Consider the following 22,768-nt stretch of genomic DNA (forward strand, 5'->3'; position numbering starts at 1 on the left):
ACCTATTACCGAAAACAGAAAAAAAAATAACAAAAAATACGCATTTTATAGCAAAAATAAGAAGCGTCTACACATCGGTGCTATTATTTTTGCCGCAACTGTATTTCGGAGCGAGCCGGATCGGACCACTATATCTTAAGGCTCCCATAGGAAAATTCAAACAAATATAAGAAAATTCATTGTAACTTTGTAGGAAGTAGGCGTTTTGATTCTTGACTACTTAAAAACAAAATTTAAATAAATAGAAACGCTGAATCTGGAATCCCTGGAACTGCACCGAGTGAGCATTCTTTTATCTGCAAGGGTATAAAAGCTTCGGCTGGCCGAAGGTAGCTTTCTATCTTGTTTTTAGATCGTTCCTATGGCAGCTATATGATATAGTCGGCCGAATTTGGTCAAATTAAAATTGAAATTCGGAAATATTTAAAAAGAGTCATAGAGTCCTAGAGTAGAAGAGAATACAATAAAAACCAAGGAAGCTAGAATTTATTTCCTATTACTTTTCCATTAATTTTCCGATCGTTCCTATGGCAGCTATATGATATAGTCGTGCAATTTTTTAAATATTTAATTCGAAATTCAGAAATATTAAAAAACAAGAAAGGAAGCTAGCTTCGGCAAGCCGAAGCTTATATACCCTTGCAGATCATTCTATTAATTTACAAATCGCAAAAATGTTAAATTTCTTATTATTTCACATTAATTTTTCGATCGTTTCTATCACAGCTATATGATATAGTAGTTCGATCTTTTAAAAATTAAAATCGAAATTCGAAAATATTTCAAAATAGTCATATCCCAGAGTAAAAGGGAATGTAATAAAAACCAACAAAGATATAATTTTTTTCCCGTTAATTTCCATTTAATTTTTCGACCGTTCCTATGGCAGCTATTTGATATAGTGATCCGATTTAAAAAACAAAAAAACCGAAATTCTGAAATATATAAAAAAAAATATTCCCAAGAGTAGAAGGTAAAATTTAAAAAAACACCGGAGCTAGAATTTTTTTACGTTTTTTTTTTTGATCCTTCCTATGGAAGCTATAAGATATAGTTGTCCGATCCGGTTGGTTCCGACATATATACTACCTGCAATAGAATTACGACTTTTACGAAAGTTTCATCCCGATAGCTTTAAAACTGAGAGACTAGTTTGCGTAGAAACGGACGGACAGACGGACGGACAGACGGACATGGCTAGATCGACTCGTCTTGTGATGCTGATCTAGAATATATATACTTTATGGGGTCGGAAATGTCTCCTTCACTGCGTTGCAAACTTCTGACTGAAATCATAATACCCTCTGCAAGGGTATAAAAAACATTCCCAAGAGTAGAAGATAATATTTCCAAAACCACAGAAGCTAGACTTTTTTTAACGATTTTTTTTCCGACCCTTTCTATGGTAGATATAAGATATAGTTGTCCGATCCGGTCGGTTCCGACTTATATACTACCTGCAATAGAAAGAAGACTTTTAGGAAAGTTTCAAGCCGATAGCTTCAAAACTGAGAGACTAGTTTGCGTAGAAACGGACGGACAAGTTAATTTTTTTATTTCGGAGCACAATAATGGTCCCAATTGTATACTTCGTTATTCGTATTTTATAAACTTTTAATTCAAAAGTAATGAATTTTAAAAAATTTGGTCAAAATGCTTGTTCTTTTTAGTACTTGACAACTGAAATACAGCTTAAAAAAAAAATAAAGTAAAATAATTATAAAAAAAAAATTGCTTTAAAAATTGTAAATTTTTTCTACATCTTTCCCACCTCAAAGTGGAGTAGAACTTCGATCGCATTGTTCGTGGGCCGGAACCTTACGCAATGCGCGACAGCCCGTTTGGAAATGCTACACCCAAAAAAATTTGCTTGGTAAAATTGACCAACAAAGATAGTTACGTAACTATTAAAATAGTTACGTGTATTTTGTTTTTGCTTTGGGTTTGTGTCTTTGCTAATTGTGTGTATTTTGTTGTTGTGAAATGACTATTTACTTAGTAGAATTGACAATTTTGCTGGTTGGGGCCTGTTTGACAATTATTACAGTTGATTTTACTAAGTTTTTTTTTTGTGTGTATGCTCAATGTGCCGTTTAGGTCGATTCCTTTTCGGCAACATAATCATAAATTGACAAATGAGACAAAATGAATTTTGACTTTTCTGCTCCTCGTTACACCTCTTAGTGTTTATATTCTCTTTGGTATATATCTTTGGTTAACTAATGATGGTAAGTTAATTATAAGTAGTCCACTAGAGTAGGATGGCAGTATTAAGCTTGTTAAGTCCCCGTAAGGCAAATATTAACACAGACTCAATCCGGTCTATATGCACCCCATATTGGGGACTCCAAACTGGAGCGCAGGTCGGACTGATGAAATAAGAGGGGTCGTGGCGCTCGGCTGAAATAAACTCGCGCTGCGGAAGCCCAAGAATATGTGTGGCAAATCTCATCCTCCTAGCTTATGTAGTTTCCGCGATCTCAACGTTCATACAGGCAGACAGACGGACATGGCTATATCGACTCGGCTAGTGACCCTGATCAAGAATATATATACTTTATAGGGTCGGAAACGCTTTCTTCTCCCTGTTACATACTTTTGCACGAGTACAATATACCCTTTTACTCTACCTTGATTTAGGCATGTCATATGGGTAAGACTAATCTGACGGAATAGATGTTGAAAAGGTAGTTTGGAAAATCTGTGTAAAAAAATTGGCTATGGCCTGATCAGTGTTTTCGGCAGAATTTTCAAATTTAAGTGTTGGTGGCTAACTTGAAGATTTACGCTTTGTGTTAACAAAATTATAAAACTGTTTTGGATCCAGTGTAAACTGTGTCCTGCAACAATTTAAATTTGTAACACTGAGCGTTAGGCACGATAAAATCCGACTGAGCACTTAAGTATCGCGTAAAGGCAGCTTGTGTTTCGGAACCTCTAAACTTCTTGTAGAGTCTAGACTTCATATTTTTATGTCGTAACAACTCTTTACTAAGCCACGGAGGTTAGTTAGAAATTTTAAGATAATACAACCAAATGATTCCTTAATTTTTTTTATACCCTTGCAGAGGGTATTATGATTTCAGTCAGAAGTTTGCAACGCAGTGAAGGAGACGTTTCCGACCCCATAAAGTATATATATTTTTGATCAGCATCACAAGACGAGTCGATCTAGCCATGTCCGTCTGTCCGTCTGTCCGTCTGTCCGTCTGACCGTCTGTCCGTCTGTCCGTCTGTCCGTCTGTCCGTCTGTCCGTCTGTCCGTCTGTCCGTCTGTCCGTCTGTCTGTTTCTACGCAAACTAGTCTCTCAGTTTTTGAGCTATCGGGATAAAACTTTCCCAAATGTCTTCTTTCTATTGCAGGTAGTATATATGTCGGAGTCGACCGGATCGGACAACTATATCTTATAGCTCCCATAGGAACAATCGGAAAAAAAAAACTTTAAAAAATTCTAGCTTCGGTGTTTTTTGAAATATTACCTTCTACTTTTGGGGATGTTATTTTTTAATTATTTCTGAATTTCGAATTAATTATTTAAAAAATCGGACTACTATATCATATAGCTGCCATAGGAACGATCGGAAAATTAATGGAAAAGTAATAGGAAATAAATTCTAGCTTCTTTGGTTTTTATTGTACTATCTTCTACTCTAGGATATGACTCTTTTTAAATATTTCCGAATTTCAATTTTAATTTAATCAAAATCGGACGACTATATCATATAGCTGCCATAGGAACGATCGGAAAATTAATGGAAAAGTAATAGGAAATAAATTCTAGCTTCTTTGGTTTTTATTGTATTATCTTCTACTCTAGGATATGACTCTTTTTAAATATTTCCAAATTTTAATTTTAATTTGATCAAAATCGGACGACTATATCATATAGCTGCCATAGGAACGAGCGGAAAATTAATGAGAAATATTAGAAAATTGAACATTTTTGCGATTTGTTAATTAATAGGAATGATCTGCAAGGGTATATAAGCTTCGGCTGGCCGAAGCTAGCTTCCTTTCTTGTTTGTATGTAGAATTGATTACAAGGGGCGGGGTTCAAAAGTCGTCGAAATTGTGATTACGTAATATATGTACAGCCCCATACAACAAAAATAGTCAATAGATAAATTCTTGTATTGTATGTTTTATGCTCCAAATCTATTACGGCAAATTGTATTAAGAAGCAGGGATTATATAATTTTATATTTTCAACATTGATTCCTAATTCTTTACTATACCTATTATTTCTCTATTTTTCAGTGGAATAAACTTGGTTCCTGTTCTGGAATTTCTTGGAATCGCGTCAACCGCAGTTGCGGAGAAAGTGTCCACTGGTAGCACCTTTGTTGTGGCCTACGCTGTACACAAAGTATTTGCCCCAGCAAGAATTAGTATCACATTAGGTGCAGCTCCTTTTATTGTACGCTATCTACGATCTAAAGGATTCCATATGTCGAAGACTAAAAACACTTAGCTTATTATGAACATTTAGTCAGGTTATGTAATATTGTTAGCAAAACTAAAAGTTTATTGGCCAAATAAAGATGTAATAAAAACGTAATGAGTATTTTATTTTTGTTTGATTTTATTTTTCCGTTTTTTTTTTTTTAATTTTTTATGTTTTTGCATGTTTTTAGAAAAAATTGTTATAAAATCGTTTCATTCTTATTGATTTTCTAAATAGTGTTGATATTAAGCAAACAATATTTTTATTATATTTGAATGTTATAACTACGACTAAACTGTAATACAAAAAAGCAGATGGAAGAAACGAATTAATGATTTCCAAAACATTAATTCTCTTATAGTCCTGGCCGTTCAATCATGCACACTTTTATTCATCACTGTTTATATGCTATTATAAGCTTAAAGAGTAATTGTTATTGTACGTCGTTTGATACGAGAGTTTTCCCCCGTTTAGTAGGTATTGACAGCGTCTTCTTCAATTTGTGCATCTAGTTGATCTTCCGTTTGGGCCCTGCGTCGACTAATCCATGGCATAAAACTCCAAAGGCTAGCCCCAGCTAATAGCGTGAGGCCCAGAGCGTGGAAAAGAGGATTGTAATCATTGACCGCCTCGAACCAGTAGTTACAAAGCGGTGGCCCAACCAACTGCAGCAATCCATTGACAAAAAGGCTGATACCATAGGATGATGTCAGTTGTTCCGTGCCAAGCATGTCTGCCATAATCACGGCAGTAATTCCCACGTAGATTCCGGAAGCTAGGCCAAACAGCGCGCACCAGAAACATACTGAGCCATAGGCCCATGCAAAAGGTAGAAGCGCAAGGGAAAGTCCCGATATGGACAAGCCGCCAACAAAGTACCATGTCTTAGGTATGTATCCCATGTCTGAAAGTGCTGATCCACCAATACGTCCAATTAGGTCTGTGGCAGAGACAACTGAAAGCAGATATGCAGACAACGATTTGTTAAACCCCCTAGCTTCTCCAAAACTTGGCAGCAAAATAATAAAATTTGTATAGCTTATGGCATTTGTCGAATTTGAAATTAGTATGACCAAGTACATAGGGTCTTTTAAAAGGCTCAGATCGAAAAACTTCGATCTTTGCGGGTGATGCGCTTTGCCTCGGGTTTCCACGTCAGCCTGAGCTCCATCAGCTCCAGTGTCGCCGGTAGGGCCTCCTGTTCCACTACTCCCTACTGAGCGAAGAGACAAGTGAGAGGAGAATTCTTTCGGCTGAAAGGACAATGTGCTGCCATGATATGGAGTGCTGACGTATAAAAAACTGCTGGTCGACGGCGAACGTTTGGAAAGGCGCGATTTAGATGAATTCCGCAGAGTAAGTTTGTTCGAGCTTGAGCGCCCTTCGGGGACTGCGTACAGGGAAGACTGCGAGTTCAATTGGCCAGGTGTAAACGTTTGATTTCTTTGTGGTAACCTTACTGGTGTACTGATCTTACGAGATCGAGACTGAAACTCGTCTCCAGACTTTGAGTAACTTTGGACAACCGCTGCGGATGCGCTCCGCACAAACTGTTGTTCCTCATCGTCGGGAAGGTACAGTGGTGAAGGAGGGGAGTTATAAGGTAACACATTTTTGTCAGTCTGCTCCGTTTTAGGAGCAGATTCGTCAACATTTTCAAACTTCATTACAATGCCAATATCTTCCTCTTCAGGAATGTCTTCCAAAGCCTGGCGTGATCGAGGCACTCGTACCATGTGCTGTTCAACAGGCTCATAAAAAAGAGCAGCTACAAATACATTCAGAGTAATGCCACCCATGATTAGGCAGGAGCCATGATAGCCGTACGTCTCTAGCAGCCAGCGGAGAAGGGGCGGGAGAATAATGCTGCCCAACGCGCTACCGGAAATGCAAAGGCCATTAGCTAATCCGCGTAGCTTCACAAAGTACGATGTCACGATGTATACTGTAGGTGGAAAAGACAGGCCAGCCCCAATTCCTACCAAAACGCCATAGCTGAAAAACAATAGTATTATTAACTCTAAAACACATATCTGCTCTGCCCAGTTTACCTGACATACAAGTACTCAATGGATGAAGCCCAGAATGAGAGTATCATTCCCAGTGACGCAGAGGCTCCACCAATAAGGGTAACTGTACGATACGAGTACTTTACAGACAGTATGCTCGAAACTGGACCTGAAAATGGTATCACACAATTATAAAGTAACCCTTAACCAGTATTGTTGCTCCTTACCCAACGAACTATAAAGAAAATAGCATAGCGCCGGTATCCACGCAGCTTTTGTGGGCGATGAGTTGAAAGCATCGGTGAATTCCGAAAATAATACTCCAAAACTTTTAATGGTGCCAGGGATGAGGATGTTAGTCAGGCATGACCCCAATAGCACAAGCCAACCCCAACCGCCATCAGGCGGAATAAGATCATATTCTTTATCATCTTTTTTGTTAAGTAAACTCCCTGTTAAGAAAAGAAAATAATTTTATTAATTAGAAATATAATGCGGTTTAAGTAATTTATGCTGGAAACAATTTTCACAGCTCAGCATATAAAATAACTTTGCAGACCAAATAAAAAAACAAGAAAGGAAGCTACCTTCGGCCAGCCGAAGCTTATATACCCTTGTAGATGAAGTAATGCTTACTCGGTGCAGTTCCAGGAATTCCAATTTTGTTTTTAAGTAGTCAAGAATCAAAACGCCTACTTCCTACAAAGTTACAATGAATTTTCTTATATTTGTTTGAATTTTCCTATGGGAGCCTTAAGATATAGTGGTCCGATCCGACATATGTACTACCTGCAATAGAAAGAAGACTTTCGGGAAAGTTTCATCGCGATAGCTTTAAAACTGAGAGACTAGTTCGCATAGAAACGCACAGACGGACAGACGGACCGATTACTCTGTTTACCAATAATAAAATGGACGACGGCACCAACTAGCGGAAGGCAGTGGTACCACTTACAATGCAAGTTATTAATGTAAGCGCTAGACAGGTTTTAGCGTTAAGTGCGTTTGTGGGCGTTAGGTATGGACAAAACAAATACATTTCAGTTTACATTTTCATTTTAGCGTCGAAGCTGTGGGCGCAACAGTTTTCACGGTTTGTGGGCGTTATATTGAAAACTAGTCTAGTCTGTCAGTTTTTAAGCTATCGTGATGAAACTTTATTAAGTCTTTCCATTGCAACTAGTGTACATGTCGGAATCATATTCGTTCCGAGTGGACAGATCTTATGGCTTCCATAGGAAAAATCAAAAACGAAAAAAAAAAACAAGAAAGGAAGCTAGCTTCGGCCAGCCGAAGCTTAAATACCCTTGCAGATCATTCCTGTTATTTAACAAATCGCAAAAATGTTCAATTAATTTCATTAATCTCATTAATTTTCCGATCGTTCATATGGCAGCTATATGATATAGTCGTCCGATTTTGATTAAATTAAAATTGAAATTCGGAAATATTTAAAAAGAGTCATATCCTAGAGTAGAAGATAATACAATAAAAACCAAAGAAGCTAGAATTTATTTCCTATTACTTTTCCATTAATTTTCCGATTGTACCTATGGCAGCTATATGATATATTAGTCCGATTTTTTAAATATTTAATTCGAAATTCAGAAATATTTAAAAAATAACATCCCCAAAAGTAGAAGGCATTATTTCAAAAAACACCGAAGCTAGAACTTTTTTAACGTTTTCTTTTCCGAACCTTCCTATGGGAGCTATAAGATATAGTTGTCCGATCCGTTTGGTTCCGACATATATACTACCTGCAATAGAAAGAAGACTTTTGGGAAAGTTTCATCCCGATAGCTCAAAAACTGAGAGACTAGTTTGCGTAGAAACAGACAGACGGACAGACGGACATGGGTAGATCGACTCGTCTAGTGATGCTGATCAAGAATATATATACTTTATGGGGTCGGAAACGTCTCCTTCACTGCTTTGCAAACTTCTGACTGAAATCATAATACCCTCTGCAAGGGTATAACAAGAAAGGAAGTTAGCTTTGGCCAGCCGAAGTTTATATACCATTGCAGGTATGCCTACTTAAAATGTGGTTTTTACAATGTCAAAAATCAAAACGCCTACTTTCTACAAAGTTACAATGTTTTTTCTATTATTTTTTTGATTATTCCTATGGGAGCCATAAGATATCACTATATCCGATCCGGCTCGTCCCGACATATGTACTACCTGCAATAGAAAGAAGTTTGAGAAAGTTTCATCGCGATAGCTTTAAAACTGAGAGACTAGTTCGCATAGAAACGGACAGACGGACATGGCTGGATGGACTCGGCTATTGATGCTGATCAAGAATATATATTTTTTATGTGGTCGGAAACGTCTCCTTCACTGCGTTGCAAACTTTTGACTAAACCTTTAATACCCTCTGCAAGGGTATCGAGTACCTCAACTATCAGCTTAGGAAAGTGCGAGGGAGACGGAGATATGCATGCAGCAAAGCGATTACTTGCACTGCTTGATTTTTTATTATTTGTTCATAACTTTTTTAATGTTTTACATTTTGATAGGTAGTAATAAATACTACAACATCTGTTTTTATACTTTTCCGAAATCTTTAAATCTTTTTCGCGATTTTTGGGGCGCAGGCCTTCCCTTCTAACTATTACCCCAATTTTTAAACCCGTTACTCATAGAGTAAACGGGTATATTGTATTCGTGCAGGACAGACAGGACAGACAGACAGATTGTTAATTGTTGATTTGTTGTAGCCGATCAAAGTCTATCGATTTACGTGCTCATATCGAAGAAAAAACGCGCTAATTTTAGTCCAAAGTTTCCCAATGACGTGCAAAGTGTTTAGAGGGCTAAAAAATATACAACAAGAAGGGAAGCTACCTTCGGCCAGCCGAAGCTTATATACCCTTGTAGATTAAAGAATGCTTACTCGGTGCAGTTCTAGGGATTCCAGATTCAGCGTTTCTATTTATTTAAATTTTGTTTTTAAGTAGTCAAGAATCAAAACGCCTACTTCCTACAAAGTTACAATGAATTTTCTTATATTTGTTTGAATATTCCTATGGGAGCCTTAAGATATAGTGGTCCGATCCGGCTCGCTCCGACATATGTACTACCTGCAATAGAAAGAAGACTTTCGGGACTTTCATCGCGATAGCTTTAAAACTGAGAGACTAGTTCGCATAGAAACGGACAGACGGACATGGCTAGATGGACTCGGCTATTGGTGCTGATCAAGAATATATATACTTTATGTGGTCGGAAACGTCTCCTTCACTGCGTTGCAAACATCTGACTGATATTATAATACCCTCTACAAGGGTATAAAAATATGGAAAATTTACGTAAAGGTATGCTTAACTACCTCTCAAAACAAATTGTGTTGTCACTGTTTGCATTGTCTAATTTAGCCGAAAGCTAACAAAGGTGTTTGTGTCCTCTTAAGCTTTAATTAAAATTCTAGGCTGATCGACGGCTGTTATACACACAAAAAAATTTGCTTGGTAAAATTGACCGACAAAGATAGTTACGTAACTATTAAAATAGTTACGTGTATTTTGTTTTTGCTTTGGGTTTGTGTCTCTGCTAATTGTGTGTATTTTGTTGTTGTGAAATGACTATTTACTTAGTAGAATTGACAATTTTGCTGGTTGGGACCTGTTTGACAATTATTGCAGTTGATTTTACCAAGTTTTTTTTTTGTGTGTAGAAATGTATTAAGGGGTTATATACAGTTGTGATAGATGAAAAAATCGATTTTTTTTATTGCATATTCTTGAAGTATATACTGTTGAGAATACTCTCACAAAAATTCATAACGATCGGAGCATTAGAACCAAATTGTAGCTATTTATAGCGCACTACATGCACATCGGCCGTTACAAACTTGAAACGCGATTATCTAAGAATCTTGTTTTTTTGAAATTACCTTTGCGTCGGACACGATTACTAAACAAGAGAGAACGCTATAGTCGGGTTGGTGTCCCGACTATCTAATACCCGTCACTCGGCTAAAGAGGAGTGCGAGGGAGATGAATATATACAATTTTTTTGATTGCGTATAACTTTTTAATGAATGGTCCGATTTTAAAAGAACTCTTCTACCTTTCTATTAATCCGATCGACACCAAATTTTGACCACTTATTTATTATAACAATAGCTCGTCCTTGAACGAAGGATTTTTTTGAAAACTTCTTTTTTTAGAGCATAAAATCCAAAATTGTATACCTTAAAAAAATACATTTTTTGTTAAAACCATCGCCATTTTTATACCCTTGTAGAGGGTATTATAATTTCAGTCAGATGTTTGCAACGCAGTGAAGGAGACGTTTCCGACCACATAAAGTATATATATTCTTAATCAGGACCAATAGCCGAGTCTATCTAGCCATGTCCGTCTGTCCGTCTGTCTGTCTGTCCGTCTGTCCGTCTGTCCGTCTGTCCGTCTGTCCGTCTGTCCGTCTGTCCGTCTGTCTGTCTGTCTGTCCGTCTGTCCGTCTGTCCGTTTCTATGCGAACTAGTCTCTCAGTTTTAAAGCTATCGCGATGAAACTTTCCCGAAAGTCTTCTTTCTATTGCAGGTAGTAAATATGTCGGAGCGAGCCGGATCGGACCACTATATCTTAAGGCTTCCATAGGAATATTCAAACAAATATAAGAAAATTAATTGTAACTTTGTAGGAAGTAGGCGTTTTGATTCTTGACTACTTATGTATAAACCAAATTAAAATAGAAACGCTGAATCTGGAATCCCTGGAACTGCATCGAGTGAGCATTACTTTATCTGCAAGGGTATATAAGCTTCGGCTGGCCGAAGTTAGCTTCCTTTCTTGTTTTTAAATCAAAATTTTTACAAATCCCTTGTTCAGGGACTAGGCAATACAATATACTAACGAAATTTTTTTGAATTGGGGATTTGAGATGAACCGTTCTTGGGATATGATGTCCACCGCAAGTCACCATCGAAAAAAGACGATCTTGGAATTTGGCCATAACTTTTTATTATTTAATATTTTTTTTATGAAAAAATTTTAATATGTACCCAGAAACATGTACTAAACAACGCCGGCAAAACATTTTTAATAGGTATTTTTTTTGGTGTCAAAAAAAATCGGTAAAATCGGTAACAAAATGATACAAAAACAAGTGCTATCATTACTTTTTGTCCGTTTTTGCCCCTTTTAAAAAAAAATCACCACCATATTTTCATCTTTTTGGCTTTTTTCAGAGGTTTAAGGTGGAGGATAATAACAACTATTATTTAATAACTACCTTATCATATCTTTTATTTGTGTTCTTAATAAATATGTTTTCTAATAATAATAAAAAATATTCTGAACATTTTTAGGGGGTTGACCATAATGAGGGTAGACCAACCCTATAGTTTTTTCAAAAAATTGAAAAAAAAAAAAAACCGAAATTCTATTTGTGCAAAGGGAGTATATATTATAATTTTCAAGAACCTATCTTTAAAACTAGAGTTTATGCCAAAAAACACGGACGGCCATGTCCGTCTGTCTGTCTGTATGAACGCTGAGATCTCGGAAACTACACAAAAAAAAACTTGGTAAAATCAACTGTAATAATTGTCAAACAGGCCCCAACCAGCAAAATTGTCAATTCTACTAAGTAAATAGTTATTCCACAACAAGAAAATACACACAATTAGAATAGACACACACCCAAAGCAAAAACAAAATACACGTAACTATTTTAATAGTTACATAACTATCTTTGTTGGTCAATTTTACCAAGCAAATTTGAGATGAACCGTTCTTGGGATATGATGTCCACCGCAAGTCACCATCGAAAAAAGACGATCTTGGAATTTGGCCATAACTTTTTATTATTTAATATTTTTTTTATGAAAAAATTTTAATATGTACCCAGAAACATGTACTAAACAACGCCGGCAAAACATTTTTAATAGGTATTTTTTTTGGTGTCAAAAAAAATCGGTAAAATCGGTAACAAAATGATACAAAAACAAGTGCTATCATTACTTTTTGTCCGTTTTTGCCCCTTTTAAAAAAAAATCACCACCATATTTTCATCTTTTTGGCTTTTTTCAGAGGTTTAAGGTGGAGGATAATAACAACTATTATTTAATAACTACCTTATCATATCTTTTATTTGTGTTCTTAATAAATATGTTTTCTAATAATAATAAAAAATATTCTGAACATTTTTAGGGGGTTGACCATAATGAGGGTAGACCAACCCTATAGTTTTTTCAAAAAATTGAAAAAAAAAAAAAAACCGAAATTCTATTTGTGCAAAGGGAGTATATATTATAATTTTCAAGAACCTATCTTTAAAACTAGAGTTTATGCCAAAAAACACGGACGGCCATGTCCGTCTGTCTGTCTGTATGAACGCTGAGATCTCGGAAACTACACAAAAAAAAACTTGGTAAAATCAACTGTAATAATTGTCAAACAGGCCCCAACCAGCAAAATTGTCAATTCTACTAAGTAAATAGTTATTCCACAACAAGAAAATACACACAATTAGAATAGACACACACCCAAAGCAAAAACAAAATACACGTAACTATTTTAATAGTTACATAACTATCTTTGTTGGTCAATTTTACCAAGCAAATTTTTTTGTGTGTACAAAAGCTAGAAGGTTGAGATTTCCCACACATATTCTTGGGCTTCCGACGCAGCGCCAGTTTATTTCAGTCGAGCGCCACGCCCCCTCTAGCGCCCACAATCGCCCACTAACGATTTTGAAATGTGTCTGGCGCCCACACCTTTAAAGATTTCCGAGAAGTATAGATGCAATTTTGTTGTGTATATTTATACCTATCGAAATGAAGAAAACATTTTTCGGACCATTCATTAAAAAGTTATGCGCAATCAAAAAATCCATGTCCCTCGCACTCCCTTTAGCTGAGTGACGGGTATTAGATAGTCGGGCCACCAACCCGACTATAGCGTTTTCTCTTGTTTTATTTGGTACGTTGCAAATTTTAAGTTGGTACCCATTATAATTTTTCAACGGATTTATTTCGAGTTTTTACTCCAAAGACGACCAAAAAACACATTTTTCATATTTTTCGATCTGCTGCGCTGCAATTACTTATCCAATCATATTGATCTGTAAGGCAAAGTTAAGCTCTAGTCTATTGACTTTAAAATTAAACGAAAACTGGCAAAATTGGGTGGATATCTGCGTAGATATAAAAAATCTTTTACAAAAACTTTTGCCATCGAAAAAAAAGGTATTGGTATTTTCGTGATCTAGGTCTCCAGAATTAACAGAATTTGCCATCAATTGCTGGGGAGCATTTTAGCTGTAAACTAGTGTTATATTTCCATGGGTTGTGCTATGGCAGAAAATCGACGACAAATTCTAACTTTTGAATTCTTTTTTTTTTTTTGCTACATCAGTGATAGTTTATTGGCTGACTTCAGAAGACCTGCGGTTTCTATCACTCACAGAATCTTTGGTTTTCTTCATCTTCTTCTTTAAAAAACTTATTTCTACCCATTAGGGCGACCGCTTTGTGAATGGAAGGGTTCTATGGTATCCTAAGATTTAGTCGGTGTTTCACTTTCGGGTTGCATTGTTTATATTAGGTTGTCAAAAAAGTCTTGTGGTACTTTTGCTAGCTGTCGCCGCAAGCGTCGCATCTGGTTATGCTATATCTTTTTGGAAAGCTTTTTTACGCGTTAGCACGTGTTTGATTGATTGTTGATTCTTTTTAGTCGTTCATGAGCATAAAGCAAAATAAAGTGAAAGTACGGAGTATTTAAAAGTACAAGCCGCCAATAATGTTTACTATCGTAGCATCGGTTAAGGGCTTGGCATGAGTCTTCATACATATCATAAAAAACATCTTTGACCGTATTGACGCATGCGAATAGCTTCTAAATCGCAATAAAATCGAGCCGTTATTAAAGCGTATGATGACTGAAAGTCGTGGTCGAAAAGCGGTGAAGAGGCCCAGACGGTGGCCAAGCCTAGATTGACGGTCAGGAAAATTCTTCTGTGTGGGATTAGCAGGGAATCATACACTGTGAGCTGCTCCCCTAGGGCCAAACGATCAATTCAGACCTGATCAGCAAAGAGAACCTGCGTGAATCATTTACTTTTTTTGCAGGGATCGTAAATAAGAGTTAACCTATTCAAAAAAAATGTACATATAACTCTTATTCTCCAATTTTTATAATAAAAGTTGACAAATAACTCTTATTTGTTGATTTTTATAATAAAATTTGTAAATAAAGATTGAATTGAAATAACTCTTGAACTGAGGGGTGCATTGTCCATATGTCCCCAGAATATTTTTTATAATGTACCAAATGGGATAAGAAAAATAAAAGTTAAGCAAGGGTGCATAACAGACGACATATAATTACAAAAACGGCTTAAGTAAATTGCATTCCAAATCACATATAATCCGAGATCTATTTGTTTAATTTTAGAAACAACAGTTATTTGATTGATTCCGACGAGAGCTTGCATCTTAAATCCGACAGCACTAATATCAGGGCCGAAAAAGAGCGTTCTACGGAGACCTGAGTAGCAGGAACGCAATGTACAATTTTCGCCAGTCGGTATAAGTGTGGATAGGTAAACTTCTTTCCTTCCCAATACTCCATTATGTCCAATTTTAATTCGGCTTAAAGGTAAGGTGATTGTTTGTTTCCGTAATCGTCAATTTAAGCTGAGGATCAAGCTCGCTGACGGATTCTTCATTGCTTGCTACATCAATTGAATTTAGAAAGTCGCTTAAAAAACCACTTTCAGATGAATTTTGAGATTAAGTCGGATTCGAATCATCCTCTTCTTTCAGTTTTGTACACTCCTTTTAATAAACAACATTAGTTTTCTAAAATTATAAAAAATATTCTAGAGACATTTGGCATATCAACTGAAAGGTATTCAATCGTAGATATAACATACATACATATAAATTTTAAACCAATGCACCCCTCAGTTCAAGAGTTATTTCAATTCAATCTTTATTTTCAATTTTTATTATAAAAATCAACAAATAAGAGTTATTTGACAACTTTTATAATAAAAATTGGCAAATAAGAGTTATATGTAAATTTTTTTGAATAGGTTAACTCTTACTTACGATCCCTGTTTTTTTGTATCACAGTATGCCATAAAATGATTGATTAATTTAATTCATTGAAAATTAATTGAAGGATTTTTGAAAAAATTTTATACGAAATTCAGAATTAGATAAAAAATGACATTTCCAAAAGTAGGATGTTATAGGTTCAAAAACACCCAAGATATAATTTTTTTACATTTTTTTTCTTGATTGATCCTATGAGAGCTATATGATATAGTTGTCCGATCCGGCTCGTTCCGACTTATATACTACCTGCAATAGAAAGAAGACTTTTGGGAAAGTTTTATCCCGATAGCTTGAAAACTGAGACACTAGTTTGCGTAGAAACGGACGGACAGACGGACAGACGGACGGACTGACGGTCATGGCTAGATCGACTCGTCTAGTGATGCTGATCAAGAATATATATACTTTATGGGGTCGGAAACGTCTCCTTCACTGCGTTGCAAACTTCTGACTGAAATCATAATACCCTCTGCAAGGGTATACAAATTCAAAATAAGTCGTTGGATCAATTCGCGCAGAGCTCTAACTGCCAAGATCTGGTCCGCTTAAAGGCAGCAATCATGCAGAAGAGGCCATTTATAACACTGAGCAGCATTTTTAATGCTTTTTAAATTTACCTCGATGGATGCTATATTTTTGGATTCGTTACGAATGCCCAAGTTAAACTGCGTTTTCCAAAAAGTTCCCCAACGCAAGGATTCTTAGCAAAAGGACCTCAAAGTTCGAAAAATGCTGAAATTGGCCAACTTTTCGGAGCTCTCAGAGGCGAACGGATTCATGGTTTGTTTCGATGTTAAAGTTTTTTAAAAGATACACTCTTTATCTTTCGAACCCCATACTTAGAATAACACAGGTACACAGCCAAAAATTTCCACGAACCATTTCAAGTTTTCCATGATATTTGGGTGCTCCTGAGTAAAAGTCCCATACAAAATTATTTTCCATCACCTACAGGTTCCGCGGTATAGCTAAGAATACAAAAAACCGATGTTTGCCGACATTTTGAATTACGTGGCCTATATAATTGGACTAACCTTTATTATTTTCGGTAGGACCAACTCTCAATACATCACGGCATTCCTAGAAAATAGTCCCCATTGTGAACCATTGCCCATGTCTTTGGAATTCGACGCCAAAGTTGTAAATCCCAAAATTGTAGAGATTTTTCTGATGGAAAAACAATTCTGAGGATTAAATCTTGAATGGAAGTAATTTTAACTATTCATTGAATCTATTGTTTATTGTATTCTTTAATTTCGGTTTAAAGCGTTTTCATGAGGACATTTTATTGGATTTCTTATACTAATAAAACCTTTTTTTTATTTCATTATCTACTCCTAAATGTTGTCAAATTTTAAAAAAGTCAAGGCATCCTACAGAATGGGAGTAAACATTTACATTTCTTTATGTATGTTCAGTGAACGTATTTTAGTTTCTTAGTTCTAGAGGTTGCCATGACTTATTCATTTAAGAGTAGATAATGAAATAAAAAATCGGTTTTATTAGTATAAGAAATCCAATAAAATGTCCTCATGAAAACGCTTTAAACCGAAATTAAAGCATACAATGAACAATAGATACAACGAATAGTTAAAATTACTTCCATTCAAAATTTAAACCTCAGAATTGTTTTTCCATCAGAAAAAGCTCTACAATTTTGGGATTTTCAACTTTGGCGTCGAATTCCAAAGACATGGGCAAGAGTTCACAATGGGGACTATTTTTTAGGAATGCCGTGATGTATTGAGAATAGGTTCTACCGAAAATAATAAAGGTTAGTCCAATTATATAGGCCATGTAATTCAAAATGTCGGCAAACATCGGTTTTTTGTATTCTTAGCTATACCGCGGAACCTGTAGGTGATGGAAAATAATTTTGTATGGGACTTTTACTCAGGAGCATCCAAATATCATGGAAAACTTGAAATGGTTCGTGGAAATTTCACAAAGTTTAATTTTGTGTTCCTGTGTAATTTTAGGATTTTTATTAAGGGAGAAACAAATTTTGGATTCATAATGGTGATGGTGTTGCCGTCCTGTGTTTTTGAAAGTTTGTTGCTTTCACTTTTCTTATCCAATTAGTCTAATAGTACAAATATAATGAAGACAATATTACCAGGAGCAGATAAATTACACCAACAAACCTTTAAAAATACAGGGCGGCAACACTACTTTGGAATTTGTAACGAATCCAAAAATATAGTATCCATCGAGGTACATTTTTGATGCTGCATAGTGTAATTAACAGAAGCCGAATTGTCTTCTAATAGGACGACGACACGCATTTTTGACATTAATCGCATTATTGTAACCTATTTTATGAACATTAAAAATTCAATCAAAGAAACTCAGGACTTTTTTGACAACCTAATATTTATTTGGGATCCAGACATTTTTTGGAACCACAATCACTTTGACAACAAACGAAATGAACAAACTAATGTTAAATTTTACATAATTAAAATTGTTTCAAAATATTTTAAACATATATGGGACGTTCCATGTCAACCCGGCCACCCCACTTTTTTTATTTCTTTTGTATGTGGACAGTACCACATTGATTGCAAAGCCACTTGCTTTCAATAGTTTACCTCATAGCTATTTTGTCAATGTTACCACTCTTTCGCCATATAATCGCGTTGAAAAGAAACACACAAAACAAAAGCAGAAAAATCTGTCTTTCCATGGCTGATTACGAGAAAAAAATAGATTTTATTGGACCGTAGATGACCAAGCGATAGCGTTTTTAAAGTCTAAAAGTAGGATTTCGTCAAAAGGGCCAGTCTGCAAAAATACCATTATATTTTTCTCAGAAAACGCCATATTTTACGGATTTTATGCCACTGGTTTCAAAGTGGAATCTTTCTTCTTTTCATTGATTTGTTAATTTTTTCCAAAGCATATACGATTATTTTATAATTCTTGTAAATAATCATTATTTGAGATTTTTATTTTAAAAAGACTACTGTGATATTTGGTTTTAAACGTAAAAAATAACGTTCTTTTTACTCTTGTCCACAAAGTATATGCATTTCAACAAATCTGGAAAGCAAATGAACTGTTATTTGTTCATGTCTATAAAGTGCATAAAAACCAGTTATTTTGTTGATTAAAACTTGTAAAAACCTCAGTAGGCCTTTTAAAATAAAAATTTCAAATAATGATTATTTACGGTCCCTGGTTTTTTCTGACAGTTAACTACTACAAAAACGTACAAAAGAATTCATAGCTAATTCCTCAAGAGAGATCCCACTTTGAAACCAGTGGCAAACAATCCGTTAAATATGGCGCTTTCTGAGAAAAATATAATGGTATTTTTGCAGACTGGCTTTTTGGACAGACGGACGGACAGACGGACATAGCTATATCGACTCGGCTAGTGACCCTGATAAAGAATATATATACTTTATAGGGTCGGAAACGCTTCCTTCTCCCTATTACATACTTTTGCACGAATAAAATATACCCATTTACTCTACGAGTAAATTGTATAATGATTTTGTGTTTTCTTTTCAACGCGATTATACGGCGAAAGAGTGGTAACATTGACAAAATAGGTATGAGGTAAACTATTGGAAGCAAGTAGCTTTGCAATCAATGTGGAACTGTCCACATACAAAAGAAATAAAAAAGTGGGGTGGCCGGGTTGACATGGAACGTCGCATATGTCTCATATATAAGGCTTTTCCTAGAATCTTGACAAATTTCCATTTGAAAATTCGAAATGAAAAATTAAATGGAAAATGAAATCGATTCCATCTTAGATTTTGAAAGTTGTATAAAAAATCGATTCCATAACACAAATTTAAAATGGTTTTGAGCATTTTTATACTCTTGCAGACGGTATTATAAGTTTGCAGAATTTGGCAACGCAGGGAAGGAGACGTTTCCGACCACATAAAGTATATATATATATTTTTGATCAGCACCAATAGCCGAGTTTATCTAGCCATATCCGTCTGTCCATTTCTACCCGAACTAGTCTCTCAGTTTTAAAACTATCTATTTCCCAAAAGTCAAAAGTCTATTGCAGGTAGTACATACAGTTGCGAAAAAAAATAATAGCACCACTTCGTCACAGGTTCTTAATATTAAAGAAATATGTGGAAAACGGGGATTTTTATTTAAAAAGTGTTTTTAATTATCTTGATTAGTATTCCACCTATTTGAAAAAATTGATACGGATATCGAAAATATTGTCTACATATAATTTTTTAAGATTTTAAGAAAAAAAAGTCAAAAAAAGGCCGAAAAAAATAATAGCACCACTTCCGTTTTCTTTAAATAAAACGTTACGATGCGCTATATTCTTGTGTATAAAGGATATATTTTATGAGATTTGAGTAAAACCAACTTCTCCTGATATCCAGACATCAAATTGATTACCATTTGGCAATACAAGGACATGTGGAAAATTTTCCAAGTCGGAAAAGAAAAATATTCAAAAAAGAAACATATTGGATGGTAAACGGTCATGAAAACCGGTTGGATTGGTTAGGTTTTGGATCATCTTTATTAAGAATGGCATAAACTTTGTAGGATAACACAGAAAAACCGAGTCCTGGCCCATTTTTCCTTTCAAAATGTTATATCACAAAGCACAAAGAATCTTATCAGGGCCAAAACTAAACTAAAACACGTGCTTAAAGTAATAGCGAATATTTTAATAGTTGGATAATGTTTCAATAAACAAATTTATAAAATATGCACTTCAAAAAAAATCCTATTCGAAATGCGAAACACATTTACAAGGGCATAGGGCTCGTCAAAAAAAACTTACAAATGAATGCCCGCAAACTTATGAAAATGTGTGAAGGCAAAGTTAAATTGGGTAAGAAGAAATCCTTTTTATAAGTCATGTGTCTTCTAAACAGCTAAATTGACTAAAAAAAATGGTACCAAATCATCTATTTATTGAGCATGGACCTAGTATTAACATAGGCTTGTTTTTCCTTCTGGAAGTAAGATCAATACGGATGAATACATCGTTCATGAATCATCCTATGATGTAAATAGTAATACGGTAGTAATTCGTAGCTTAAACTGAATAAAAAATACTTCTTAAATGAATCTTTGACCAATAAAATCCGGCCAGGATCACGGTCAGGATAGCAAAGAAAGAGTTCGAAAGTACTCAGTCAGCAATATACAGTGACTTGTGTACTCGCTTGACCATATCACAACAAAAAATCTTCGAGTTTTTTTTTTTAAAGACAGTTTATACAGTTAATCTAAAACGTCTTAAATCATTTCCGAATAAATTTGAAAATATATCATGACTTTTGGGCCCCAATTCCTTTATAGGTAGGGTCCTGACTTGTTTAATCGATGGTAAGTCATTATATCCAAAAATCGCAAAAGATATTTACACTTTAAACTTAGATTTACTTGTTAGCTACCGCCAACTAAAGATTAAGTTACCCATTTGTCATTTTTCTACCTTTTATTCTATTTTTAGAGAAGTGGTGCTATAATTTTTTTTGTACGTTTTTCCAGTTTTGCATAGATTTTCTTAAATAAGTCCAGAAACCTTTTATGAATTTTTTTTCATATTCAAATTATGTTTAGTCTTACTATTTAAAACCCGTTTTAAAAAGTTAAAAAATGTGAGTAGGGTGACTAGTTAAAATTTTTTTGGGTTAGTGGTGCTATTATTTTTTTCGCAGCTGTATGTCGGAGCGAGCCGGATCGGACCACCACTGCCATAGGACTAATCAAATAAATATAACAAAATTCATTGTAACTTTGTAGGAAGTAGTCGTTTTGATAGGTATTTGATAGGTATTTATTTTATCCTTTCTTGTTTTAAAATTGTATAAAGCAATCATTTTTATATTAATGCTGAATTAAGTTTTTATACCCGTTACTCGTAGAGTAAAAGGGTATGTATGTAACAGCTAGAAGGAAGCATTTTCGACCCTATAAATTATATATATTCTTGATCAGGATCACTAGCCGAGTCGATCTAGCCATGTCCGTCTGTCTGTCCGTATGAACGTTGAGATCTCGGAAACTATAAAAGCTAGAGGTTTGACACTTTGCATGCAGATTCTAGGAGTTCCTACGCAGCGCAAGTTTGTTTCAAAAGGGTGTCACGCCCCCTCTAACGCCCACAATCGCTTATATACGATTTTAAAAATTTCAATATTTTGGAAAAGTAAAAATGCAGTTTTATGGTGTTTATCAATACCTATCGAAATGTAGAAGAAATTTTTTAAATCAGACTATTCGTTAAAAAGATACGGCGGATCAAAGTTTTTATCTCCTTCGCACTCCCTTTAGCTGGGTAACGGGTATCTGATAGTCGAGGCACCCGACTATAGCGTTCTCTCTTGTTATGTCTATAATGTCCAATACCCCATTCTACACGAATTCAACGCTAAGCGATCTTGTGGCTCCATTAGTAGCGGGTATTTACAAAACTAAATACCAAAGAAAAGCTCAACAAAAATACTTTTTCTTCAGGAAAAAATGTGTTAGTCCCTTAAGACACTATTTTAGTATTTAGTATTAGACTAATGATGATATTTTTACTGACCTGTTTTATTTCTAGTTTCATTTGTAGTTCCATTTAACTTATGATCTTTGTTGTTTACCTTTTTAGCATTTTGTGAACTTATAATTTTTTCCTTATGCATGGTCTGTAAGAGAAAAGCAGAAAAAATGTTGTCGTTGTGGGCAGTGAAACCTTTAAGTTTTATACCTTTGCAGAGGGTATTATGATTTCAGTCAGAAGTTTGCAACGCAGTGAAGGAGACGTTTCCGACCCCATAAAGTATATATATATTCTTAAACAGCATCACTAGACGAGTCGATCTAGCCATGTCCCACCGGGAAAATTCCTCTGGAAAATAACATATTTTCAAGAGGTTTCTCCATAGAAGCGGAAGGGACCAAACCTCATTCACCCCTTACATTTCTTCCATCTCTGGTTTCAAAATACACGGGGGTGACACAAAAAGTAAGGGGGAAATGAGGTTTCTATCTGGATCTCAGACAGAAGAATGCAGGACAAAATCCACTGGTTTTTCGACTTCCCGCATTATAGATTTTCCACACGTACCCAGTTATGGTTTTCCTCCACTTGCAATATCTGTTTTTCTACACCCTCCCAGTTTTGGTTTTTCCAAACCCTCGCAGTTTTGGTTTTGCACTGCTTTGCAGTATCTGATTTTCCACAATAAAAATCATGTTTTTTGTAATATTTGTTTGTGTATTTATTAATAATATTTACAATC

General features: G+C 35.3%; 2 protein-coding genes across 4 annotated transcripts in view; one reads left to right on the forward strand and one right to left on the reverse strand.

Moving 5' to 3' along the window:
* LOC138912699 (protein FAM210A) overlaps nt 1-4,559 on the forward strand; it is an 84,635-nt gene extending 80,076 nt beyond the window's left edge. The window contains exon 3 of one of the 2 annotated variants that reach the window (XM_070213961.1): nt 4,259-4,398. In XM_070213961.1, coding sequence (XP_070070062.1) covers nt 4,259-4,266 — 8 coding nt within the window. In that variant the 3' untranslated portion in view covers nt 4,267-4,398. Of the gene's footprint in view, nt 1-4,258 lie in introns of both variants that reach the window. The other variant, XM_070213954.1, reaches the window with a different exon arrangement.
* Nucleotides 4,560-4,563: 4 nt separating this feature from the next.
* The window catches only part of hrm (solute carrier family 16 member hermes), a 51,611-nt gene continuing 33,406 nt past the window's right edge, over nt 4,564-22,768 (reverse strand). Inside the window, exons 2-5 of one of the 2 annotated variants that reach the window (XM_070213931.1) lie at nt 22,069-22,171; nt 6,682-6,906; nt 6,497-6,623; nt 4,564-6,440 (exon numbers count right to left, since the gene is read on the reverse strand). In XM_070213931.1, coding sequence (XP_070070032.1) covers nt 4,916-6,440; nt 6,497-6,623; nt 6,682-6,906; nt 22,069-22,171 — 1,980 coding nt within the window. In that variant the 3' untranslated portion in view covers nt 4,564-4,915. The remainder of the gene's footprint in view (nt 6,441-6,496; nt 6,624-6,681; nt 6,907-22,068; nt 22,172-22,768) is intronic. The other variant, XM_070213941.1, reaches the window with a different exon arrangement.

Source organism: Drosophila takahashii, chromosome 2L (genome assembly GCF_030179915.1).
Source record: "Drosophila takahashii strain IR98-3 E-12201 chromosome 2L, DtakHiC1v2, whole genome shotgun sequence".
NCBI lineage: Eukaryota > Metazoa > Arthropoda > Insecta > Diptera > Drosophilidae > Drosophila > Drosophila takahashii.